Genomic DNA, 19,784 nt, shown 5'->3' on the forward strand with positions numbered 1-19,784 from the left:
TTTAATAACACTTAAAAATCAAATATCCCCTACTTTTTTTGAATAGTATACCTACAAAAGAATAAATATGCAACAACCCTTGTCGACTGCTCAGATGAATTAGCTGCTGTGACCGTATGTTTCGTTGCCTGGCAACCTGCTTTCTATATGTCGATTCAGTATTACTATTAATGACTTTCATTCTTTTTTAGTTTTGTCCTCAATCAAAGGGAGACAACAGAATTTTGTTGTCAACAGGAGCTGATGGTTGTGTCTGTTTCTGGACTTGGAACATATCAACTAATAAATTCAAGTAAGTTAAATTACTTTTATACCCTCCATTATATCCCCCACATTTCCTGTGGAAGTTGGAAGTATATCAACGTTGACCTTGTGAGCAGGTCCGCAGTTCTTCTAAACACTCCACATTTATGACCCCTTATTGTTCGAAAAATCACTTTTTCTTTTAGCTTGTTCTCTATCCAGCTCTTGCAAAATGTGCGCATATCTTGCCTGGCAACTGCTGTTTTTTTTAGTTTTTTCTCTGTCCATCTCTTGCAAAATGTGGGTGTATCTTGCCTGGCAACCGCTGGTTTCTTTCCGTTTGTATCTCCATTAATACACAACAAACAGTCAGACTGTTGTTATTTTACATGATTAGTTAATGTTATTTTGTATCTTTAATGAATGTTTTTTGATTTTTTTAGTTCTAAACCTATCAAATTTGTTGAACGGTCAAGAGCTGGAGCACGGATGTTGTGTTCATCATTTTCACCAGGTGGTATGTTTTTAGCTACTGGTAATTCTGATCATGTCATCCGTGTCTACTTTCTACATAGTTCATGTCCTGAAAAAATCTGTGAGCTTGAAGTACACAAGGTAAGAAATATTTCTGATGTATTTATTAATTAAGATACATATGCTTTTTATCTGCCCACATTGATTAAACACAGATCCTATTTCGTTTGGTTTTTATAGTTCAAAATATTGTTTTACTTGTCTTTACTACACTAGGATCTGGAAGAGTTGTTATCATTGACGTGTTCTGGATGATGTCAGGGATTAGCCAATGAAATGGTCTAATGCGGTGGGTTCTTGGCCTTTTAATGCACAGAACTGTGGGTAAACCACTAGAAACGTCAACACTAATTGATTAATCAATGTCAGATCTTCATGTAGTGTAGACCATCGAAAGTATAAAAAAACGAAACGAAATATAGATCAGTATTTTAATCAGATTGGGCCATAGATTGTGCATTCTCAACAACTGTTGGAGTTATGATTCTTGAGATGAAGAAACCTATTGATTTTTAACGATTTCCAATAATTAACCTCTGGGTTATAAGTCTTCATTAACTTAAAACATTTTACGGATGCTTTAAGTTTAAAGGTTAAATTTATTATGCAATTTACTTGAAGTTTACACATAGACATAGTGTTTAAGCTTAATAATTTTCATAATCTCGAATAGCCAGTATGTTTTGTATAATAAGTGTCAGCATTGGGAAGCCAATCAAATCAAAATTTCTGCTAATGATAGATTGCATTTGTTACTCATTATTAGTTTATCTGCTGTGGGCTTGAATTATTGTGATGAAACTTGAAATATGGGTTTATATCCCAAAGATCTCAGTTCCTTTCGATATTGGCATGTATCGGTTTGTAACTTCCATGTATTATGGCCCCTGATTGTATGAAAAATCACATTTTTAGCTTGTAGACAATCTAGAGGTCACAATTTTTATCCAATTTTGATGAAACTTAAAATGCATGTTTATAACCCAATAATCTCACTTCCTTATGATATTGGCGCTAGTGTTGTGCGGTTTTTAAATTTTCTTTCGGTTTCGGTTTTTCTGGGGCAAAAAACCTCGGTTTCGGTTTTCGTTTTTTTTATTCATTTAAACACTGTATTATGAATGTACTGATTTATGGTTATCTTATATGAATACTTGGAAGCTAGAAAAAATATAAAACATATTGATGTAAATTGTAAACAAGTTTTTTTATACGCCCACATTTTCATGTGGATGTATTATGCCGTCGCCCCTGTCTGTCCGTCCACAATTTGTTTGTGGACACTCTACAGGTCACAATTCTTATCCGATTTTGACGAAACTTGAAATATAGGTTTATCTCCAAAAGATCTCGGTTCCTTTCGATATTGGCATGTATCGGATCGAAACTTCATGGATTATGGCCCCTGTTTGTACGAAAAATCACGTTTTTAGCTTGTGGACACTATAGAGGTCACAATTTTTATCCGATTTTGTTGAAACTTGAAATCTAAGTTGATAATCCAAAGATCTCGGTTCCTTTCGATATTCGCACATATCGGACCCTAACTTCCTGAATTATGGCCCCTGATTTTACCAAAAATCGTGTTTTTAGCTTGTGGACCCTATAGAGGTCATAATTTTTATCCGATTTAAAAAACCGTTCAATTATATCACCGTTACACCCTAAGGATGGCTGAGTTCGAATTTTGTGAAAATCGGCCCGAAATTGACAGACAAAATGGCCGTCGTTCGTTCTCAAATAGCGTAAAAATATGGTATATCAATGTTGTGGACACTATAGAGGTCACAGTTTTTATCCAATTTTCTTGAAACTTGAAATCTAAGTTGATAATCCAAAGATCTCGGTTCCTTTCGATATTCGCGCATATCGGACCGTAACTTCCTGAATTATGGCCCCTGATTGTACCAAAAATCGTGTTTTTAGCTTGTGGACACTATAGAAGTCATAATTTTTATCAGATTTAAAAAACGTTCTATTATATCACTGTTACACCCTAAGGATGGCTGAGTTCGAATTTCGTGAAAATCGGCCCGAAATTGACAGACAAAATGGCCGTCGTTCGTTCTCAAATAGCGTAAAAATATGGTATATCAATGTTGTGGACATTATAGAGGTCACAATTTGTATCCGATTTTCTTGAAACTTGAAATCTAAGTTGATAATCCAAAAATCTTGGTTCCTTTCGATATTTTCGCATATCGGACCGTAACTTCCTGAATTATGGCCCCTGATTGTACCAAAAATCGTGTTTTTAGCTTGTGGACCCTATAGAGGTCATAATTTTTATCCGATTTAAAAAAACGTTCAATTATATCACCGTGACACCCTAAGGATGGCTGAGTTCGAATTTCGTGAAAATCGGCCCGAAATTGACAGACAAAATGGCCGCCGTTCGTTCTCAAATAGCGTAAAAATATGGTATATCAAGGTTGTGGACACTATAGAGGTCACAATTTTTATCCAATTTTGTTGAAACTTGAAATCTAAGTGGATAATCCAAAGATCTCGGTTTCTTTTGATATTCGCGCATATCGGACTGTAACTTCCTGAATTATGGCCCCTGATTGTACCAAAAATCGCGTTTTTAGCTTGTGGACCCTATAGAGGTCATAATTTTTATCCGATTTAAAAAAACATATTATTATATCACCGTTACACCGTAAGGATGGCTGAGTTCGAATTTCATGAAAATCGGCCCAAAATTGACAGACAAATCGGCCGCCGTTCGTTCTCAAATAGCGTAAAAGTACGGTATATCAAGGTTGTGGTCACAATTTTTATACGCCCACATTTTCATGTGGACGTATTATGCCGTCGCCCCCGTCCGTCCGTCCACAATTGTTTGTGGACTCTCTACAGGTCACAATTCTTATCCGATTTCGACGAAACTTGAAATATAGGTGTATCCCCAAAAGATCTCGGCTGCTTTCGATATTGGCATGTATCGGATCGAAACTTCATGGATTATGGCCCCTGTTTGTACGAAAAATCATGTTTTTAGCTTGTGGACCCTATAGAGGTCACAATTTTTATCCGATTTTGTTGAAACTTGAAATGTAAGTTTATAACCCAAAGATCTCGGTTCCTTTTGATATTCGCGCATATCGGACTGTAATTTCCTGAATTATGGCCCCTGATTGTACGAAAAATCGCGTTTTTAGCTTGTGGACCCTATAGAGGTCATAATTTTTATCCGATTTAAAAAACTGTATTATTATATCACCGATACACCCTAAGGACGACTGAGTTTGAATTTCGTGAAAATTGGCCCAAAATTGACAGACAAAATAGCCGCCGTTCCTTCTGGAATAGCATAAGAATATGTTATATCAAGGTTGTGGACCCTATAGAGGTCACAATTTTTATCCGATTTTGTTGAAACTTGAAATATAAGTTTATAACCCAAAGATCTTGGTTCCTTTCGATATTCGCACATATCGGACCGTAACTCCCTGAATTATGGCCCCTGATTGTACGAAAAATTGCGTTTTTAGCTTGTGGATCCTATAGAGGTCATAATTTTTATCCGATTTAAAAAAACGTATTATTATATCACCGTTACACCCTGAGGACGACTGAGTTCGAATTTCGTGAAAATCGGCCCAAAATTGACAGACAAAATGGCTGCCGTTCTTTCTCAAATAGGGTAAAGTATATCAAGGTTGTGGACCCTATAGAGGTCACAATTTTTATCCGATTTTGTTGAAACTTGAAATGTAAGTTTATAACCCAAAGATCTCGGTTCCTTTCGATATTCACGCATATCGAATTGTAATTTCCTGAATTATGGCCCTTGATTGTAGGAAAAATCACTTTCTTGTTAGCTTATTCTCTATCCATCTCTCGAAAATGTGGACCTATCCTGCCTGGCAGCCGCTGGTTTACTGTTATATGACTTTAATTATGACTAGTAAAAACAAAGTTACTGTAAAAAAAAAGATCTGTCAAACAAGTTACACAACACCATAATAATAAATTAACATAACAATAATAAATTAACATAACAACATAATACCAATGTCCAGAAACAATAAAGTTACTGTAAGCTTATAAAAGATCCGAAGAACTTATCCAACAAATCGAAACAGTCAGTGACCCAGTGTCTTAAATTATGGTTCAGAAAAACAAGCATTTCTGTCATCCAATCTTTCGTAGTGAGAGAGCCATGGACTCGAAGTCGAAGACATTTTACTTCTTGAGGAAGCCATCGTGCGTAACTATTGACAACCGGCTAAGGCTTGCATAAAATTTTGGATTATAAACCGAACCGAATTGAGAAAATAAATAGTCTAGGCCGTCCAGACTTATTAAACTATTAAACACTCTATACATAGAGGGCCTGGTTGATCAAAAATAAAAACGGAAGTGGTGGCTACATTAAAATTTTGGAGTTTCTCAAACATTTCCGAAACCAAAAACAGGTAAATTAAAATTTAGGAATTTGGAAACTATAATATGAAACGCACGGTTATTTTTTGTTTTATCGGTTCGGTTTTCAGTTTATATGTAAAAACCGCGGTTATTCGGTTAAACCGAAAAACCGCACAGCACTAATTGGCGCATATTGAACCGTACCTTCCTAGAATACGATTAATCACGTTTTTATCTTGTAAACCCTCAACCACTTAGTTCTCAGTTCATAGTGGATCAATTTAAATGAAATTTTCAGCAAATTGCCTTTACATTATCTAGTTTTTATACGCCCACATTGAAATGTGGTCGTATATTGTCGTCGCCCCATTCGTCGATCCGTTAATTGACTTTAAATTTATGTACAGTGTTTATGGCCATGAAAGGAAGAAGCCTATGATTTTCAGCGATTTTCGATAATTACTGCCAGAGTTATGGCCCTTGATCACTTAAAAAAATGTTGTGGACGCTCTAGAGGCCAAAGTTAATATCCCATTGACTTTAAATTTATACACACTGCTTAAGGTCATGAGACGGAGAAGCCTATTGATTTTCAGCGATTTACGATAATTACTGCCAGAGTTATGGCCCTTGATCACTTTGAAAAATCTTTTGAGCACTCTAAAGGCTAAAGTTAATATCCGATTGACTTTAAATTTATACACAGTGTTTAGGGTCATGAGATGAAGTCTATTCATTTTCAGTGATTTACGATATTTACTGCCAGAGTTATGGCCCTTGATCACTTTGAAAAATCTTGTGGACGCTCTAAAGGCTCAAGTTAATATCCAATTGACTTTAAATTTATACACAGTGTTTAGGGTCATGAGATGAAGTCTATTCATTTTCAGTGATTTTCGATATTTACTGCCAGAGTTATGGCCCTTGATCACTTTGTGAAATCTTGTGGACGCTTTAGAGGCTAAAGTCAATATCCGATTGACTTGAAATTTATACACAGTGTTTAAGGTCATGAGACAAAGAAGTCTATTCATTTTCAGTGATTTTCGATAATTACTGTCACAGTTATGGCCCTTGATCACTTTGAAAAATCTTGTGACGCTCTAGAGGCTAAAGTTATCATCCGATCGACTTCAGATTGATACACAGAGTTTAAGAGCTTGAGACGAACAAGTATATTGATTTTCATTTTCAATGAATTTTTATGACTTGAACAGCTAAATCCATGATATTAAAAGTTTTGTATACTAAATGTTAGCATGGGGCAGAACCTTATAAAAACCAAACAAATTCTAATGGTTTTCTGATAATTACTTCATGAGTGTATTATAAATGTTTCATTACCGAAAGAAGTAAAAATATGTGACAACACTTGTTGACTGCCCGGACGATTTAGCTGCTGTGGGCATATGTTTTGTTGCCTGGCAACCTATCTTTAACTATTATAGTAAGAACTGCCAACTCCCAGAATCTATCTTTAAAATGCATGTTTTTAACCCAATAATCTCACTTCCTCCCAATATTGGTGCATAACGAACTGCAACTTTCTGGAATATGAAACAATGATGTACGAAAAATCATGTTTTTAGATTCTGGACATTCTAGAGGTCACAATTTTGATTTGTTTTTGATGAAACTTTACATTTATATTTATATCACAAAGATCTTGGATCCTTTCATTATTTGCGCATATCGGTCTGTAACTTCCTGGACTATGGCCCCTGATTGTACAAAAAAATCAAGTTTTTAGCTTGTGGACCCTTTATAGGTCACAATTTTTATCTGATTTAAAAAAAACTTTTATTATATCACCGTTACACCATAGTGACAGTTGAGTTCGAATTTCGTAAAAATTGGACCCAAACCTCCCAACAAAATAGCCTATTGAATTTCAGCAATTTCCATTCATTTCTTCTACTGTTATGGCTCTTGTTTCACTTTGTTAAACTGTATGAACGCTCAAATGACTGTTATCATTTGATCTGTATGAAATTTATATGCATGATTTGAAGTAATGAAACAAAGAATCTTATTGAATTTCACCAATTTCCGTTTAACTTTGTTGAACCTTGTGAATGCTCAAATGATGGAAGTTATCACTTTATCGGACACAATAACTTTCTAATTGAGCTAGAGTGTTTAAACTTGGTGTAGGTGTTTATTAGGTGAATGCCTTGATGGAGTTCGAAGATGAGCATTTTCAGCTTAGGGTAAATGAATTAAACTTTAGTTCTAATTGAGTGATAGTGGGGAAACTTTGTGTATACTTTCATTACATCAACACCTTAACAAAGTTTGATGCTGAGCATGTTCTGCTCAGGGTAAGCAGAGCCATAAGCAATTTGATTGTTCGAGACTTTGGAACACAATAACCCTGCTTTTAATTGAGGTAAAATGTTCAAAATTGGTGTAGGTGTTTGTTAGGTGAATGCCTTGACAGACTTCGATCATGCACATCTTTCACTAAGGCTAAGCAAAGATAAGCAATTTGGTTGGTTGAGACTTTGGAACACAATGACTTTGGTTCTAATTGGGTGAGAGCGATGAAACTCTGAATATAGATTCATCATGTCAATACCTTGACTAAGTAACATAACAACTCTGCTTTTAATTGATGTTCATTAGGTGAATGTCTTGAACGAGTTCAATGATTGATATTTCCCGCTAATGCTAAACAGAGCTAAGCCGTTTCATGGGTCGATGCTATGGGACAAAATAACTTTGATTCTAACTGATGGAGAGTGATGAAACTATACAATACCAGGTACTTCAAAACCTGACTGAGTTTGATCGTGACAATTTTATGCTTAGACTAAGCATAGATAATCAGTTTGATTGGTCGATACTTTTGAAAAAGATAAATTTGCAATTAATTAATGTGTGTCATCTATTGGCATGTTATTTCTAGAGTTATGGTCCTTGTTTCCCTTTGATGAACCTTGTGAACAAAAGTTATCATCCGATCTGTATGAAATTAATATGCATCATTTAAATTAGTAAAACGAAGACACATATTGAATTTCAGCAATTTCCATCAATTACTACTTGTGTTACTTTGTCGAATGACAAATTTATATTTATTATTTAAATTAGTAAAACGTAAAGCCTATTGAATTTCAACAATTTTTGTAAATTACTTTCAGAGTTAGGGCAATTGTTTCATGTTTGTAGAACTTTGTGAACCCTCAAAATTATAATCTGATCTGTATGAAATTGTCTTGTATATGCCCCCAATTCCCTACAAAAGAATAAATATGCAACAACCTTTGTCGAACGCTAAGACAATTTAGCTGCTGTGGGCATTTGTTTTGTTGCCTGGCAACCTATCTTTGACATTGTATTAAAAAGTTCAATTAAGCTTTTACAAATATCACTTGCCGTTCAGGTAAAATGGATTGTATTAATTTGTAAGAATTGTGTTTATATACGTGTGTATTTTACAGGACCGTGTCGACAGTATAGCTTACAGTAATCATAGTATTAACTTTGTTAGCGGAAGTCAAGATGGAACAGCTCGAATCTGGCGCTATGAAAGACAAGAATGGAGAGCTATGGTTCTAAATATGAATTCACCAAGGTGTGTACTCTTTTGTAGTAAGGTATATGTGAGAAACTAAGTATATATGGTATATATAAATATTGTGGTGTAATTGTCAAGATATTTGGAGATATTTATTTATCGCGGGACACCCTAATAATGCTCTTTGACACACAGACACCTGTAACATGGAAAATCACTTTTAAAAATGACATCCAACTGTGACTATTGACTTTATTGTCCCCCGCCTTTTGAAGAAAGCAGGGGACTATTAAAATGAGTCCGTTTGTCTGTCAGTCCGCCTGTCAGTCCATCACACTTTTTGGGACACAATAACTCTCTTTCTAATTGTGCTAGAATGTTCAAACTTGGTGTAGGTGTTTATTAGGTCCATACCTTGATGGAGTTCGAAGATGAACATTTTCTGCTTAGGGTAAGCAGAGATAAGCAATTTGATTGGTTGATGCTTTGGGACACGATAAGCTTAGTTCTAATTAAGTGAGAGTGATGAAATTTGGTGTATAGTTTCATTACATCAATACCATAAATAAGTTCAATAATGAGCATGTTCTGCTCAGGGTAAGCAGAGTGATAAGCAATTTGATTGTTCGAGACTTTGGAACACAATAACTCTCCCTCTAATTGAGGTAGAATGTTCAAACTTAGTGTAGGCATTCATCAGGTGAATGCCTTGATGGAGTTTGATAATGAACACTTACTGCAGAGTGTAAGCAGAGCTATAAGCAATCTGATTGGTTGATGCTTTGGGGCACAATAACTTTGTTTATAGTGAGAGCGATGAAACTCTGAATATAGATTCATTATATCATTACCATGACTAAGTTTGATGGTGCGAATTTTCTGCTTAGGCTAAGGAGCGATAATCAATTTGATTGGTCAAGACTTTGGAACATAACAACTCTGCTTTTAATTGAGGTGGAATATTTAAACTTGATGTAGAGGTTCATTAGGTGAATGTCTTGACTGAGTTCAATGATTAACATTTCAAGCTTAAGCTAAGCAGAGCTAATCAATTTCATTGGTCGATGCTTTAGGACAAGATAATCTTGATTCTATCTGATAGAGAGTGATGAAACTTATAGTTTGATCGCTTGACACTTTTGAAAAGATCAATATGTGTCATCTATTTATTTTGGGATTTCGGCGGGGGACATCAACCTCACTGTTGGCTTGTATTTAATACATTGTTTAAGATCATGAGACAAAGAAGCCTATCAATTTCCAATGATTATGGCAACTGATATTAAATGTTTTGTATGCTAAATGTTAGAATAGGGCAGAACTAGAAGCCGAATGGGTTGTTACTTGTAATCTGATTTTAATGTGTTGTAAATGTTTTCATTTCTGACAAAAGAAAAAAATATGTGCCTGCCAGGGCTTGCCACGAGACGTACGTGAGCAATTGCTCGCGCTCGCGCTGTGCTCACGTAAATCTACATTTACGCGAGCGGTTCGTTGCTCGCGCAAAATTTTAAGAAAAATCTGTAAAAAAATCAAAATATTGACAAGTTTATTGCCGAAACTAACCCAACAATGTCAATAACGTCATAAATTCGTCTGTCAAACTGAGATTCACCCAGCTGCACGCGGCATTTCCTCCTTAAATTTGATTGGCTAATGAAGTTACTCGCCACTTGTGTTACTAAAAATACACTTGAGACCTGAACGTCATGACTGATTTTCCTACGAACACCAGTAACAAACGCGTGATAATCGAGTCTAAAGTAAAGAATGTTTACATCCGGCATTTGGCATTCACGCTAAATAAACACGTTTCAAACTAATATTTATCGGTATTTCTTATTTTATCAGAACTTCGGTTTTTATTCCATTGTGCCGTCGTATAATTTTCAATCTGAGCGTAATAATGGCCAAAGGAAACCTGATTGCCCTATCCACATTTATGTCGTGGGGTGAAGAAATCCATACGGAAATTGGTTTTAAAGAAGAGTCGTATGACTGTCAAAAACAGAAAGCGATGGTCACACATATTTACTGCAAAGCCTGGAATAGCAATTTCTTATGATTTTAAATTGAAGCAATGTTACAAAATGTGTGCTCACGTAAACAACATTTTGCGTGAGCAATTTTTATTGCTCGCCCAAACCTAAATTTGCGTGAGCAGTGATCTGCTCGCCATCAATTTATTCGTAGCCAGCCCTGCCTGGCAACCAATCTTACATGTATTTCGCGCCAACATCAACCATTTGACTAGCACTAGAAGAGTGGTATCGCTTAAAACGTGTTTTTTAGCGCTTGAAAGTATGCATATAGTTTACTTTCAAAACATAGTTTGATAATTGATAAAAATCGTTTTAAGTGCACATAAGATGGGCTTGGGAATTTTAGTAGGTGTCACAGCTCCATTGCCCACGTTGGAAGAAAGTCATTTTTCCCCGATTTGTAACCCCTTTTCAACTTGGTGTCATACGGTGGCTATTTAATATTTTGTAATAATTTTAAAATATTTTGGAAGCCGATATCCTGTTCTTTTGTTTGATATAATTTTTATATATGTGTTCATTTTATTAATTTCATAAACGTAAGTTGAAAAACGTTAATTTCCCGTGTTTTGACGTTACGCTGAAAAATTTTGTCATGTTTTTAAACGAGGGTACCCCACTTCAAGTGCTCGGCGGGCGCACTTATTATTAATATTATTTTTTCATTCTAATATCATTAGAAAGATAAATGAACGATCTTTCAATTGGTCGGGGGTGCTTTGTTGGCATTTCGAAATACCATGCATTTTTTGCAAGTTGAACGCTTCAATTCACGCAATCTTTTTTTTAGGCGATTTGTCAATATAGCACCCCCGACCGATTGAAAGTTCGTTTTATTGTCGTTTTGATGCTATTAAAATCAACAAAATCGGAGCATGGCAAGTGCGCCCGCCAAGCAATTGAAAATGGTATACAATGAGAAATTTTGTCAAAAATAAATCGCGTAGTTTAGCCTTGTTATGACGTCATTTCAACACCAAAACTAAAATGTATTCCATGTTCCTTAGACTCATATTCGCGGTAAATTACGTCGAAAGGCAACTCCGATGTTTATTTATGAAGTAAGCGTTATGTTATATGAATAAAGGACTTGCCTGAAAATAAATAAGGATAGTTAATTCCATTTTTTTCACGCCTTTTGGCTTTGCTGGGTTGACTGTGTTTACATCACGTGACTCATATTCGCGCGCTTTTATAACCATGTGACAGGATATAAATATAAAATCGAATGGAAATTTCCTATCGGCGACCACACGTCTTTACTTTTAACACCAAACATTTTTCAAGAATTGAACAATTCCGTAAAATTGACGAATAAATCATAAATTCGCTGTTCACTGAATTATTCAAGCCCAATTTTAAAGCATTTCTGTGCACACGAATGGAAATGAAACCGGAAAACATCCACACGGGTCTTGCTCTTGGTACTGACAGCAGGCGTGAGGAAGATAGTATAGTACTACTGATAATTAGTACATCGATTTCTATCCACTTAAACGGATATTATACCCAAATATATAAAGTTGGACCAACTAGCTGAAATAATTTGAAAAATGGCTCAATTTCTGGATTTGCCGTTGGCGATTTGCAACATTTCGTTTGAGATGATGGAACCGACATAGATTATGAATTAGGTCAGTCATGTCAATACTAATTACTATTGTCCCCCGCCTTTCGAAGAAAGCAGGGGACTATTAAAATGGGTTCGTCCGTCTGTCTGTCCGTCTGTCTGTCCGTCTGTCTGTCCGTCTGTCTGTCCGTCTGTCCGTCCGTCCGTCTGTCTGTCTGTCTGTCCGTCTGTCTGTCCGTCACACTTTTTGGGACACAATAACTCTCTTCCTAATTGAGCTAGAATGTTCAAACTTGGTGTATGTGTTTATTAGGTCAATGCCTTGATGGAGTTCGAAGATGAGCATTTTCCGCTTAGGGTAAGCAGAGATAAGCAATTTGATTGGTTGATGCTTTGGGACACGATAACTCTCTTCCTAATTGGGCTAGAATGTTCAAACTTGGTGTATGTGTTGATTAGGTCAATGCCTTGATGGAGTTCGAAGATGAGCATTTTCCGCTTGAGATGATGGAACCGACATAGATTATGAATTAGGTCAGTCATGTCAATACTAATTACTATTGTCCCCCGCCTTTCGAAGAAAGCAGGGGACTATTAAAATGGGTTCGTCCGTCTGTCTGTCCGTCTGTCTGTCCGTCTGTCTGTCCGTCTGTCCGTCCGTCTGTCTGTCTGTCCGTCTGTCTGTCCGTCACACTTTTTGGGACACAATAACTCTCTTCCTAATTGAGCTAGAATGTTCAAACTTGGTGTATGTGTTTATTAGGTCAATGCCTTGATGGAGTTCGAAGATGAGCATTTTCCGCTTAGGGTAAGCAGAGATAAGCAATTTGATTGGTTGATGCTTTGGGACACGATAACTCTCTTCCTAATTGGGCTAGAATGTTCAAACTTGGTGTATGTGTTGATTAGGTCAATGCCTTGATGGAGTTCGAAGATGAGCATTTTCCGCTTAGGGTAAGCAGAGATAAGCAATTTGATTGGTTGATGCTTTGGGACACGATAACTTTTAATTGAGCTAGAATGTTCAAACTTGGTGTATGTGTTTATTAGGTCAATGCCTCGATGGAGTTCGAAGATGAGCATTTTCCGCTTAGGGTAAGCAGAGATAAGCAATTTGATTGGTTGATACTTTGGGGCACGATAACTCTCTTCCTAATTGAGCTAGAATGTTCAAACTTGGTGTATGTGTTGATTAGGTCAATGCCTTGATGGAGTTCGAAAATGAGCATTTTCCGCTTAGGGTAAGCAGAGATAAGCAATTTGATTGGTTGATGCTTTGGGACACGATAACTTTAGTTCTAATTAAGTGAGATTGATGAAACTTGGTGTATAGTTTCATGACAGTAATACCTTGACTAAGTTTGATAATGAGCATTTTCTGCTCAGGGTAAGCAGCAATTTGATTGGTTGATACTTTGGGGCACGATAACTCTCTTCCTAATTGAGCTAGAATGTTCAAACTTGGTGTATGTGTTGATTAGGTCAATGCCTTGATGGAGTTCGAAGATTAGCATTTTCCGCTTAGGGTAAGCAGAGATAAGCAATTTGATTGGTTGATGCTTTGGGACACGATAACTTTAGTTCTAATTAAGTGAGATTGATGAAACTTGGTGTATAGTTTCATTACAGTAATACCTTGACTAAGTTTGATAATGAGCATTTTCTGCTCAGGGTAAGCAGAGCGATACGCAATTTGATTGGTCGAGACTTTGGAAAACAATAACTCTCCTACTTTGATTGTTAGACTATAAGTAAAGATATACTGTTTGATTGTTCAATACTTTGTAAAAGATAATTTGTGATAAATTTATATGTGTCCTCTAATTATTTTCCTATTTCGGCGGGGGACATCAGCCTCACTGTTGGCTTGTTACTATCATCACTCAGTATTGATACGGATACCCAATTTTCGCAAAACGTTTTAGTTTTTACTAAATAATTTAGCATTATATAACAGTTGTCATACTAATTATTATAATTTTAATTCTTTTTTTTAGGAAAATATACTTAACACCTCGAGTATCACATATTTGTTGGCCAGTTAAACAATTGAATGAACCGACAAACCTAAGGCCTTAATTGGGCCTTGATTCGATATTTGTTTACATTGATTAAAATATACAAAAAAGGAAGCTGCTCAATGGGCTACATACCAATTTGAAGGAATAATATAAATATTCAAAAGTGAAGTAAAAACATAACAATTCTTTGAGTTAAATTGTAGCTTTTAGGCCTAGGCCTTTATAAACATGACTAGGCCTACCATAGCCTATCAGTAACTGAGTAACCTACTTTTACTCTTTAGTCTTTAGAGAATAATTTTTTATTGGTCAATGTTATCTTCTGAGTAGAAAATAATATGTAAAAGCAGAATTCTAACAATAATGTAAGCAAGGAATGCTGAGAACAATGATAATGCAACAAGAGTTGTCCGTTTTTTAAAATTATGTGGTTGCTATGACAACCATCCAAAATCCTTAATAATTCACTAAAATTATATAATTCTTAATATTTTGTATTACATGGGCTATAAATATATGCTAAAAAGCTTTCTGCTACTGTACTTAAAATGTGGCGATCAATTGGTTTGTCATGATAAACATCATTGAAAATGGAATAACATTGCCTTTTTTGGGGTGTTTGTTTTCGTTTAGATTGCTATAAAAACCAAATATTAAGTAATATACAAGAGTAAAGATAAGTAATTTTAAAAATTCACAAACATATTTACTTGTAAACAAAATTTCTCTTCAAGATCCTTATTCCTTTTATATTTTATTTATGTCTTAATAATGGCCAAAATGGACAACTAGCTACTGCAGAATGTTCTTCAAAAGGGAACCCCTTTCCAGCTCTTGGGAGAAGACATATAAATATTTTCATTTTATTTATTTTTTAAAATCTTGTCCAATAGCTTCTGTTTTTAAAATAATACAATTATCAATATTGATGTCATGATTATTGGAAAATAATGCTTTTCGGAAAAAAATAAATGTGGTTGCTATGGTAACAGCCAAAACTCCTTCATATTTTTCTCAAACTTACACAATCCATATACTTTAAAATGTGGTGATGACCTTTTGGGTTATGGTAAGTAGCGTTGAAAATGGTCAAAAATTGCATTTTTTCCATTTTGGTTGCTATGACAACCAAAATTGATAATATATGGCGGATTGGAAATAAGTGATTTTAAAAATTCACAAACTTTTTGACATATTCCCATAATTTCACATGTGTATCTCCATTCCTTCTTATTTTATTAATGTCCCAAAAACACCCCAAAAATAGGCAATTGTGTGCCGCGGAAAATTGTTCAAAAATGAACATATATTCAGCTCTTGAGAGAAGGCATATATATATTTTTACTCTTTTTTTTTTCGTTAATCATACTTGATAGCTACTGATTTTAAAATGCATAACAACCAGGTTCAAAATTTCAGATATAACATGCACAAGACCATTTTTGATGAAAAAATTGACCAAAATCGCTCTGACAAAATGGAATTTTTGAGAAAACCTATGTATTTTGCAGTTACTGTGGAAATCGGTGTAATTATTACAAAAATGTGAAAATTGAAGCATAATTAGCCTTAAAGTTGTATTTCATGAATTTACATCTTCATTTTTAATAGGTTTGATATGAAATGAAATATGGCATCACAAAAAACACCAAAAATGGCTTTTTCAAAGTGTTGAAAAACCTTTCTTCCGCGAAAAGTCAAAAATCGCAACTTTGAGCCTCAATAAAAAAAAAAGTTTTCATCCGATTTTGAATCTGTAAAAAGTTTTGTGAGAAGAATGATGAGATCTACTTGGAAAGCTAATAAAATCAAATGTATAATCATAATCTCAAAATCACCTTTTCCACCTAATTTTAGGATACTTGTAACCAATGGTTACTATATCAACTTTATGGCAAGTTCACACCAATCTGATTGAAATTAATTCAGTTATCTTCACTCAAAGTCGTAAAAATAGACCTCCCGTAAAAACGACTTTGCCAATTATCAAAAACACTCTTAATCCCCTCATACGCCAGTGATGTCACAGTGACCAAATGCATATTCGGAAGGTTTATTCCTTAATTACCTATATACAGCCGGCGTGTGTATTCATTGACGCCTGACTGATTCCTTAATCCCCCTAATTAAATAAAACAATTGACTACGGAATAATTTGTTTTATAATTCATTTTAATTTAAGATCCAATTTAGAATTTGTATCATAATGTATGGTCGCTCTTGTTTCTCACGACAGCAATTCTAATACCCTCTAACATCGTGTGCAAGTCCAATCGATTCGAGATACATTTTCGTCAAAAGAGTATTGTGGTTCTAATTTCCCCGAGTAAAAGAGTACAGGAGTAAAAAGATGTGGCATGCAAAATGTATCATAAAAGTCAAACATGAATGAAAAGCGATTTGTAAATGACGATCCGTTATCATCGTACGGCGGATTTGACTTCATTACTCTGAAATAGACTGTAAAAATGAAATACGAAAAAATATACGTTAGAATTAACAGTACAAATAAATTTTGTTGGTAACCATCTAAATGGAATAACAGACTATCTTTGTGTATTGATAATAATATGGCAAGTCATTAATTAATCAATCCGACTAAAGTTATACAGACTTGGGGTCATAAATATATTTACATCTCGGTGTTAGCAGTGATTGTTAATGTTAGTGGAATTAAGAATGCTGATTAGGTAATTATTTTTTTTACCCCGGCCAGATCAAAGACATCACTCTAGGTGGAACGTGTGCGTAGTACCCACGAATGAACTAATGGCAGAATCGTACACACACACATTAATTGTATAAAATGATTAAGTTTTACTCATCAGTTGTTTATAATTATTATTTACCCAATAATTATTGTTCACCGGTGTTTTTGTAATCAAGTAGCCTCGTATTATTTGTTGACTAGCGTTTAAACAACATTTAATTGACTTGATATGAAATCTGAATATAAATTATTCGAGGGATAAACTTTCGTGATACGATTAGGTTATCTTCGTTGTAATAAAAGTATTTTACAATTGCATTGACAGTTTAATCACTCACCAAACGGCATCAGGAACTCTGCGTATGATCAAGTGTATTTGATATTCATGTCCATGAATCCCATGCAATTTTCGCGCCAAAGTTTAATCTCAGTTACTACGCCCGTAGTGCATGGAACCGTATATGGCAATAAGATTCCCAGCGTTGATTGGCTGAAAAAATGAGGAGATCTATGCATGGTCATCGGAAAATTCCATATTGGCTGTAAATTTCAAATGGAGTTACAATAAAAGTTGTTCTTTGTGTATAGAAATGGTTATTATTATTATATATAGCTTATAATGAATATATCGACAATTGACTGGCACCATTTGTATTTCTGTACTTATAGAGAATAGTTTGGGATATCAAGTATTACAGGGTTATCCAAATTACCGGTAAATGCTCTAATTGCTTAGGTCGTCTTCAGTTGTCACGGGGCCTATTTAAACAATGGCACCTTAAATGGATCTACAGCATGAAACAGCATTCTAAATTCACTCTAAAATATTCCAATCACAAATGTCTAATCTATAACAACGCAAGACAATAATTCGGTGATTATGATTATGCAAGTCAAATGTTAATTGGACCGACACGTACACACTTGTCAACTGGTGGTGTGTATTGTATATATAATGTATATAGTATGTGTAGTGCCTGTGACGTCACCAGCCAATCAACCGGATTAAGGTTGTAATTGAAAATTTGAAAACCGTTTTTGGCTTTCGGATACTTAAACATGCATTATGCAAGAGCTAAATCTGTCTATTGCAGGTCTTTTAGTCGGTAATGAAAACTAACTGAAAAATATTAGTGTTCCATAGTCTACAATACACGCTAATATACTGGCTTTTATATACGGAGCTTAAAACTGTAATGGCGACATACAGTTCTAATCTATGTTTTATGTGTCTGGTACATTAAAAAATTTGGTTTTGTTTGTACTATATAGTTTGTTCAAATCTCCTGTTTAACCTTTTTATACGCCCACATTTTCATGTGGACGTATATTGTCGTCGCCCCTGTCCGAACGTCCGTCCACAATTTGTTTGTGGACAACTCTACAGGTCACAATTCTTGTCCGATTTTGACAAAACTTGAAATATAGGTTTATCCCCAAAAGATCTCGACTGCTTTCGATATTGGCATGTATCGGATCGAAACTTCATGAATTATGGCCCCTGTTTGTACGAAAAATCACGTTTTTAGCTTGTGGACCCTATAGAGGTCACAATTTTGATCCGATTTTGTTGAAACTTTACATGTAAGTTTATAACCCAAAGATCTCAGTTCCTTTCGATATTCGTGCATATCGGACTGTAACTTCCTGAATTATGGCCCCTTATCGCGTTTTTAGCTTGTGGACCCTGTAGAGGTCATAATTTTTATCTGATTTAAAAAACCGTATTATTATATCACCGTTACAACCTAAGCAAGGTTGAGTTTGAATTTCGTGAAAATCGGACCAAAATTGCCGGACAAAATGGCCGCCGTTTGTACGCAAATAGTGTAAAAATATGGTAAATCAAGGTTGTGGACCCTGTATGGGTCACAATTTTAAATCGATTTTGTTGAAACTTGACATGTAAGTTTATAACCCAAAGAGCTCAGTTCCTTTCGATATTCGTGCATATCGGACTGTAACTTCCTGAATTATGGCCCCTGATTGTACGAAATATCATGTTTTTAGCTTGTGGACCCTAAAGAGGTCATAATTTTTATCTGATTTAAAAAAACGTATTTTTCTATTATCGTTACACCATCAGGAAGGTTGAGTTCGAATTTCGTGAAAATCAGACCAAAATTCCGATATTGTTGCATATCGGATCGTAACTTCATGAATTATGGCCCCTGATTATACGAAAAATATCCTCTTTTAGCTTGTGGTCGCTCTGAAGGTCACAGTTATTATCTGATTTTAAAAATCATTTGAATATATCATATCGGACCGTAACTTCCTGAATTATGGCCCCTGATTGTACGAAAAATCGTGTTTTTAGCTTGTGGACCCTATAGAGGTCATAATTTTTATCTGATTTAAAAAAACGTATTATTATATTACCGTTACACTTTAAGGAAGGTTGAGTTCGAATTTGGGGAAAATCGGACCAAAATTGCCTGAAAAATTGGCTGCCGTTTGTATACGAATAGTGTAAAAATAGGGTGTATGTCAAGGTTGTGGACAATTTTAATTCGATTTTGATGAAACTTAAAATGCATGTTTGTAACCTAAAGATCTTGGTTCCTTTTTATATTGTCGCATATCGGATCGTAACTTCATGAATTATTGCCCCTGATTATACGAAAAATCGCCTCTTTTAGCTTGTGGTCCCTCTGAAGGTCACAGTTATTATCTGATTTTAAAAATCATTTGAATATATTACCGTAACACCATAATAAAGGTTGAGTTCCAATTTCCTGAAAATCAAACCAAAACTGCCGGACAAAGT

The 19,784-nt window shown here is 35.1% G+C and overlaps 1 protein-coding gene across 3 annotated transcripts in view; it reads left to right on the top strand.

Moving 5' to 3' along the window:
• LOC126811146 (bromodomain and WD repeat-containing protein 3) overlaps positions 1–19,784 on the top strand; it is a 274,126-nt gene that overhangs the window by 31,667 nt on the left and 222,675 nt on the right. For 2 of the 3 annotated variants that reach the window (XM_050536628.2, XM_050536629.2), the window contains exons 9-11: positions 192–292; positions 687–858; positions 8,595–8,728. In XM_050536628.2, the coding sequence (XP_050392585.1) occupies positions 192–292; positions 687–858; positions 8,595–8,728 (407 nt within the window). Of the gene's footprint in view, positions 1–191; positions 293–686; positions 859–8,594; positions 8,729–14,280; positions 15,323–19,784 lie in introns of those variants that run through there. The other variant, XM_050536630.2, reaches the window with a different exon arrangement.

Source organism: Patella vulgata, chromosome 2 (assembly GCF_932274485.2).
Source record: "Patella vulgata chromosome 2, xgPatVulg1.2, whole genome shotgun sequence".
NCBI lineage: Eukaryota > Metazoa > Mollusca > Gastropoda > Patellidae > Patella > Patella vulgata.